Here is an 8,735-nt window from a genome sequence, read left to right on the forward strand (position 1 = left end):
AATTAGATGATTATTTTAAAGATAAATTATCTTAAAAATTATTGAATATAAATTATTAATATGTTTGATAAAATTTGATAAACTGGGTGGATATAAATAATTATTGTATTTGATTAGGGGTAATTCTTTGGGTATAATTATTTTGAAATTTTTTTTATATTATCTGTTATATTAATTAAAAATAAGATTATTTTTATCATAAAAAAATTAATAAATAAAAATATAATTATAATAAAATAAAAATTATGTTGATAATATTTTAATACTTAAGATGAAGATGATAATCAAATTATTTTTTATATTATCTCCTATATTACTATTAATAATAAAATATTATCAAAATTTTTATTATCTATAAATTAAATAAAATAATAAAAAATAAATTATTAAAGTAATTTTTAACACCTCTAACTAAATGCACTCTAAGAGCATTATTATGCAACTCATATGTGGGCTTAATAAAATCTAGAAGCCCATTTATTGAGGCCATCCCACCCATCCCAATTACCCAATTCAGGTGTTTAACAAGGGCTTCAATTAAATTGAATTTTATAACAAATAAGAGGGTAATTTTGACACTTGCTAAATATCATTGTGTATATGAGAAGTTTTAAAAATTATAGGGTCATTTGAAACATAAACTTTACAGTTTTCCTCATTCCCTGTGCATTGTCGAGGATGGCTTTGCCGTACCCACGACCAGGATGTTATTTTTTACACAAAACCCCCTAAATAAAATCCAAAGGCGAACAAAATTCAAAACTTCAATTAAATCAGAACCAACAAAAACGTTTCAGATCTGAAGACGAAGACGACGAAGACGTAAACGAATTCTCTATGCAGATCTGAAGCAGAGCAGAGCTCTTGTTTTCTTCGCATTTCAAAATTATAAACATCATTGTACAATCATGAGAGTATCAGCAGCTTCCGCTGCCTCCGCCGAAAACCGGATCGCGACGCTCAGTGGCGGAGGCTACCGAGATGCCGAGTCGCTTTTCCGAACCAAGCCGATATCGGAAATCCGAAATATGGAACTCAGCACCAAGAAACAGATCCAGGAGAAGCAGGAGGAGTTGCGCCAATTGGTCGGAACTCGGTACCGAGACCTAATCGACTCGGCCGATTCGATTGTGCTTATGAAATCGTCATGTGAGTACATTTCTTCCAATGTTTCTTCAATTCATTCGCACATTCTTTCTTTGTCCGCCGAAACCCCCAAATTGGTCAGCCCTAATCCTAATCGACTTAAAATTTATGGCATTGCGTGTCGTGTTAAGTATTTGGTTGATACGCCGGAGAATATTTGGGGTTGTTTGGATGAATCTATGTTCCTTGAGGCGGCAGCTAGACATGTGCGTGCCAAGCACGTTCAGTACATTTTAGTAGATGTTAATAAAGATATGGATCAGTTGAATTTTCCTTTGTTACAACATCAGTGTCAAATTGTGGATAGTTTCAAGGCGCAGATTTCGCAGAGGAGTCGAGAACGCATGTTAGATAAAGGGTTGGGCGTTAATGCTTATGCAGATGCTTTAGCTGCGGTTGCTGTGATTGATGAATTGGAGCCCAAGCAGGCTCTGGTGTTGCTTTTGGAAACGAGAAAAGCTTGGATTCTTCAAACATTGGGGAGTAATTTTGCTTCTTCTGATGTTGTCTCTGTGTTTTGCGATGTTTTGACTGTTATTCAAGTCAGTGTAGCTCAAGTAGGAGAGTTGTTTTTGCAAGTACTCAATGATATGCCTTTATTTTATAAAGTTATTTTGGGTTCCCCTCCTGCTTCTCAATTATTTGGTGGGATTCCAAATCCTGATGAGGAGGTTAGGTTGTGGAGATCATCTAGGGATAAATTAGAGGCTAAAATGGTGACATTCGAGAAAGATTATATTGCCAAGACATGTTTTAGTTGGTTGAGAGAATGTGGTGGGGAGATTGTTAGTAAAATTAATGGCAAGTTTTTAATTGATTCAATCAGCACTGGCAAAGAACTTGGATCCGCTGAGAAGCTGATACGCCAGACCATGGACAGTAAGCGGGTGTTGGAGGGTAGTTTGGAGTGGCTTAAGAGTGTATTTGGATCAGAGATTGAATTGCCTTGGAGTAGGATTCGTGAGCTAATTCTGGAAGATGATTCTGATCTCTGGGATGAGATCTTTGAAGATGCTTTTGTTCGGAGGATGAAAAGGATCATTGATTCGGGGTTTGAGGACTTGTCCAGAAATGTGAATGTGGCAGAGTCCATTGGTGCAATAGGAGAGGATACCTCTGGTGGAGTGATTGATTTCCACACTTACTTGAACAGACCTTCTACTGGTGGTGGGGTTTGGTTTATTGAACCTAATAATAATGTTAAGAAGGCTGGTTTTGCATTGGGGCATAAAGCATCAGATGAGGAGAATGACTTTCAGACTTGTCTCTATGCCTATTTTGGTCCTGAAGTTAGTCGGATCAGAGATGCAGTTGACAATTGTTGCGAGAGTGTCCTTGAGGACCTGCTGAGTTTCTTAGAGTCTCCAAAGGCATCTCTAAGGTTGAAAGATCTTGCACCGTATCTACAAAACAAATGTTATGAAAGCATGTCAGCTATCTTGATAGAACTCAAGAGGGAGCTTGATAATCTATATGCTGCCATGGAAAAAGGCACACAAGATGATCAATCTCTGGCTAAGCCTATCATTGTTGAAAAATCCCTATTTATTGGGCGACTTTTGTTTGCTTTCCACAACCATTCAAAGCACATTCCAGTAATCCTCGGTTCTCCAAGGTTTTGGGGAAAAGAAACTATGGCTGCTGTTTTTGATAAATTGTCACCTTTATTGAGGCAATCTGGAGTTGTGACCGATGCTCTTGATACCCCTGGAAGGCAAAGTCCAGCTGGCTCCAGAAGACCAAGTTCAGCTGCTACTGCTGCATTGCTTGGAGCAAATGAAAGTGCTAGCCCAAAACTTGAAGAACTTTCTAAACTCACAAGAGATCTCTGTATTAGAGCTCACAGTTTGTGGATATCATGGTTATCTGATGAGCTTTCTGCTATTCTCTCACAGGATCTTGGAAAAGATGATGGATTGTCAGCAACAACTCCCTTGAGGGTTAGTATCATTTGTTCTAGAATTTTTTTTTTATTTGTTTTCTTGTATCTCATTAGACAGACTTATCACTTATACAGCTGGAGCTGCAGTGGTTGTCACTCCTGAGTTAGGGCCAGTATGACTAGTTTTGTGAGGAAAGAGCTATTTGTTTGAAAGAGGGCATTTTTAGAACCTTGTTTTGCTGCTTCATACATAACGTGGAGCTGTTTGCTAAGATTTTTTTTTTTTTCCCATTGAAAGTACACATATATGTGCAAACTAAAATTTTGTTTAGCTCAAGATTTGGGCTTTCTTTTTCATTCAAAGTACACATAAATGTGCAAATTCAAACTTGATGTCTACGTTTAAATAAGTTGTATACTTTCTGTGAATTTTATGGAGGGACAGGAGCAATTCGATTCCATTTTATATCCAAAAACATATTTGCATGCTACTTTTTACGAGAATGTCAAATTTCTACTCAGATGACTGGTAATCTATGTTAGAATCGGCTTCCAATCATATATATGTTATGCAATTGTGTTATGTTTATGATTCATCTTCTCATATTATGCAGGGTTGGGAAGAGACAGTGGTCAAGCAAGAACAGTATGTTGAAAACCAGTCGGAGATGAAAATTTCACTCCCATCCATGCCTTCCCTTTATATAATCTCATTTTTGTGCCGTGCGTGTGAAGAGATTCATAGAATTGGAGGGCATGTACTTGACAAGTCAATTTTGCAAAATTTTGCATCACAACTTTTGGAAAAGGTATGCGGCTTGCATTCATGTCAGAGATATACTTTACTTCATGGATTCTTGCTACAATTTAATATATATTGTAAAGCATTGTTACCATCTTGTTTCTTATTTACTAATTTTATCAATAATTACTTTTGGATTGCTACACATGAAATTTTGAATATATAGATTTCTTTTCAATAAGAAACTCTAGAAAATTTATAGATTCATGAGTTCACTTGTGGGATTAAATAGGAGGGTTTGGTTGGTTCACTAAGTGACTGAACCAAGTTCCAAAATGTACAATATTGTTCTTATATTCTTGAAGCACAATCAAGCTTAAAGGATTTGTAGAAGACAAAATTAATCAGTTACAATAAAAAAATTACTTGAACTATCTGACCTGCTTCAACTGCTTGTTGGTCTCTCTAAGATATTTCAGTTTTTATGTTTATATATGTAGCAATACCCATTACAATATATGTATTATGAATCTTAATTTATTGTGAATCTCTTGTTTGTTCATTGTTATCTTTAACAAACAAAGTAGGATCACTGGGAAACCTTAGAGTTAATTCTTCTCTTTTTTTTCATTTTTAAATGCCATGAATTTCTATATAGCTGCTTTTATTGGGTCATTTCGCTTGAAAGATGCTATTTTTGAAGATGTAAAAGCTGGAAATTCTAGTTTCTGGGGTTGTTTTCCTTTTATAGATCTACTTCATTCATCATTCTTTCTTTATTGTGTAAATGAAATTTTTTAATGTTTCCTCTGTATAGCTCCTTCTCATGGGTTGATTTGACCTCTTTAATGGATCCCTGTCCTCATCCACTCATGCATTTATCTTTTTCTCAACACATTGCATCTTTTGGAGAATCAGGGCTCCTCTTTTTTAGTAAGCAGTATATTATTTCAATTTGTAAAGTATTGGCTTCTTCAAAAAGAAATTGTGTATCTTGCTGAATTACATGAAGTGGTTGTTATCGTTTGTTTGAGACATACATTCCTCTAAGCTATTCATGTTTTGTAGTTTCTTGTTGATTTTATTTCCATAATTTGTTTCCTCTGGTGGCTCATTAATTTAAAGGTATCTCTGGTTATACTACAATATTTCACAAGTGTCTTCCTAAACCTTTTGCTTATATAATGATTTATGCAGGTCATAAGTATTTATGCGAACTTCCTTTCTGCTATAGAGGCGAATGGATCACAGGTGTCAGAGAAAGGAGTTTTGCAAGTTCTTCTAGACTTGAGATTTGCTGCTGACATTCTTTCTGGGAGTGATTCCAATATGAGTGACGAGTTATCCAAAAATCCGAAGTCAAAGTTTTCTTTCAGGCGGAAGCAGGATCAAAGCCAAATGAAATCTGCCATTGGGGAGCGTGTTAATGGATTAATTAATCGTTTTTCACAAAGACTGGATCCCATTGACTGGCTTACGTAAGAATTTCTTTCCATATGTACAATAACTATATGATTTCAACTCATTAATTTGCCATTTTTATAGAAAAAAAGTTTTATGGCGGGAAATTTGAAGATCAACTTACTTTTGCATGATTGAACCTGACTAAGAAATTACATTGTACTTGAGTTTTAGTTAAGAGTGTTTATAACTTTGATTTCTAACTCTCTTTATATCATTCAAGGTATGAGCCATATCTCAGGGAGAACGAGAGGCAAGCCTATTTGCGGCATGCTGTCCTCTTTGGTTTCTTTGTGCAACTTAATCGGATGTATACAGACACTGTGCAGAAATTGCCTACTAATTCTGAGTCAAATATTATGAGATGTTCTACAGTTCCTCGCTTCAAATATCTTCCAATAAGGTTAGTGTCTTCATTTATTGAATTTGCTTCTTACCATTCAGTTGTTATGATTTACATCAATTACCTCTGCACTGAAGTACAAATCAAGCCACCTGGCCACCAATTATGTTTTTTTCCCAGCATTATAAATTTTCTGCCTTCATTAATTGTCCCTTAATTCAGTCTTTGTTCTGTTTTGGTGTGCAGTGCTCCAGCTCTTTCTTCAAGAGCTACACCTAAAACATCAATTCCAGCTATATCGGATGATATCAGTTCAAGAGGCATCCTTAAAGCATATGCAAATGGAGAGCTTTCTCAAAACCTTGATTTGGATGACAACTCAAGTTTCAGGGTAGCAGCACCATTCTTAAAGTCTTTCATGCAGGCAAGACGTTCTACTTATCTCATTTTTCTTGTTCACTGAACATTTTAATCTTATAGTTTTGGGAATTGTGGTCAGAGAGGTAAAAGCTGTATGTTGTAATAGCATGATTTGGGGTAAAAATGTATTCAATTAAAATTCAGTTACAGGGAAAACATAGAGTCAGTGTCTGGGGCGTCTGATTCTTTCACTTTCCTAGGGTGTTGTGGTTTCATTTTCCTAATGAATGCAGTAAATAAATATGCCTTTAAGTTTTATTCCTGTGTAAGAACTGCAGACTTTTCTGTAACTTAAGCTGGAATTTGAACTGCAAGTTATATGCATTTAGCTACTTTTGTATAGGCATGTCTCAGACGGTCTGTTAATTGATTTAGTCTTTCTGCAACTTTTAATTATTATGTTCATATGTGTATTTAGTTTACAGGTTTTTTGGATGAGCAACTTAGTAAAACTTTAGTGCAACACAAATTTAGCAATTATCATTTTCATCAAATGGTCCTGCACTCCTGACAGAGAACTCGGAGTTACAAATCTTAATTTCAACCATGTTTTTGCCAACAAAATTTCTGATTTCATTTATATAATGTAAGCCATTACACCGCTTTGAACCAGGGTTCAACCGAGTAAACCATACCACTTCACGGTTAAATCAGCGGTTTTACCACAGTTCAATGTTATGAACATGCTGACATCACCATAATATTTGGAATTTTTTTTTTACAAATGCTGGGTCTCAATCATGAGTCCTAGACCATCAGACCATAATTCATTGGTGATATATTAAAAAAATTATATTTAAATAGTGTTTTTTTCCACTCTAATTGTTGGTCCAATCGGTTGGATTGGGAAAACCCCGGACTGGACCTTTGACTGCGTTAAGGCCTTCTTGTTATAATTAGTTGTTACTGTTGTGGGGATTTCTAACTCCGATGTTCTAAGAAGCGGTTTTGAGAGAACCATTATTCTAATATATGTTTCCTTTATTGTGACCAGGTTGGCAGCAGGTTTGGAGAGAGCACTCTGAAATTAGGATCCATCTTAACAGATGGTCAAGTGGGCATATTCAAGGATAGATCATCATCTGCCATCTCAACGTTTGGCGATATTCTACCTGCACAAGCTGCTGGACTTCTTTCTTCATTCACTACAACCAGAACAGATACTTGATTGCCTGTTCAGTCCTTCAGTCTCAGTTGTTTCTTAGACAAACTAATTTCAGTGGAGAGGAGCACTTTGAAATTTCCAAAACACACAGGACGCCAAGAAAAAAGGTTATGTACACAGGACACAAGGTGTCGGGAAAAATGTTCATCTCCAGAATTGGAAGGACAAACAAATGCACGGAAGATTGTGAAACAAGTTGGAACAAAGAAAAGGTAACATTTCTAATCTGTTTTCTCTATATATACCAATTTGAGTTATTGTGAATATAGAGACCTTAAAGGAGGGTGATATGATTTCTGAGATGGGGAGGATTTAGTTTTATTGTGTAAAGATTCAGAGGCAGGAGAGTGTTTGGTGGAAGGGAAAATTCATTGGTCAAAATCAAATCCCTAATAGATTTTCTTTTGGGAATTTCAGCCATGTATTTTTTTTTAATCTTTTTGGTCCCATAAAATTTTCAAAATAAATAGAACAGAGAAGAAAAGAGAAAAGGAAAAAAAAAAAAAAAAAAGCATTATTGTATTAGTCTAAACTGGAGCTGATGGAAATCCCTAGTGGGAGTGTTATATCTGAATATATACTTTGTGAAATTACTTCTCTTTCTTACACACACATGTATATCAATTTTTTTATGATTGTTATTGTTTTCCTATATGTTTGTTGTCTACATTTTCGTAGGCATAAAAAATCTTGTCTCAGTGATGAAAACTAGTAAATATACGAATTTCAATAATTTTTGTATTATGTTAGTTGAATCGTATATCCTATCGTGTATTGAAAACTTAATTTTTTTAAATTGCTAATCACATATCATATCATAAGATATATTCTTTTAAATAATAAAAAATTTCAATTATTACATCATCATCATAGGAATATTACAAACACTTGTCCTGTCATCACTTTTTTATTGGTAAAATTATCGGTACAAACGGTTGCATATCATATTGCACATTATCTTTATTGTATTATACTAATTTTTTATATATTTTAAAATATATAATATTTTTTATTTGTATCATATTATATGATATATTTTGTGTATGGTATGATATATTTAAATGTTTAACGAGTTAAAGCAACACTTTGACTCTTGTTATTTTAAATTTGAGGTCATATATAGTATTTTGAGTTTGTCTCAATTTGGTGCCGCTCTTACAACTCACACTTAAACGATGCTTTATACTTGGATGTCCAAATCAATCAATTCACTTATTCTTCAACATTAGCCGGTTTGAATCTCTGCGTGGATTCACCCAAGCTTCATCTGGGTCATGGATAGATCACTCATGAGCAGTGACAATTGCTTTATGAAGACTCACTTTTGATGACTTAGTGGTTCCCTTGATCAAGCCATTGCTTGAGCCGTTGTTGGCTTGTTCTTCAACAGGAAAGTGATTAGAGCTCTGGTCTCCTCCCATTGTTTGGGAGCTTGTGGCCTTCATGTTCTATTTCACTCTTCAATGGTTTCTTTTTTTAACCCTTCTCTCACAGTATTATTCTGCTATTGGCCACCCTACAATATTTAGCCTTGTAAGATGGTTCTTGTTAATTCACATAGGTCAACCACTTTAAA

General features: G+C 35.0%; 1 protein-coding gene across 1 annotated transcript; it reads left to right on the forward strand.

Annotated features, from left to right (window-relative positions):
• Nucleotides 1-660: 660 nt before the first annotated feature.
• LOC123218737 (conserved oligomeric Golgi complex subunit 1-like) lies at nt 661-7,767 on the forward strand. The gene is made up of 6 exons (XM_044640328.1): nt 661-3,086; nt 3,643-3,837; nt 4,968-5,248; nt 5,455-5,634; nt 5,821-5,998; nt 6,989-7,767. The coding sequence occupies exons 1-6, from the start codon at nt 909-911 to the stop codon at nt 7,160-7,162; spliced, it is 3,186 nt and encodes a 1,061-aa protein (XP_044496263.1). The 5' UTR covers nt 661-908; the 3' UTR covers nt 7,163-7,767.
• The last annotated feature ends 968 nt before the right edge of the window (nt 7,768-8,735 follow it).

This window comes from Mangifera indica, chromosome 6, assembly GCF_011075055.1.
Source record: "Mangifera indica cultivar Alphonso chromosome 6, CATAS_Mindica_2.1, whole genome shotgun sequence".
NCBI classification, from domain to species: domain Eukaryota; kingdom Viridiplantae; phylum Streptophyta; class Magnoliopsida; order Sapindales; family Anacardiaceae; genus Mangifera; species Mangifera indica.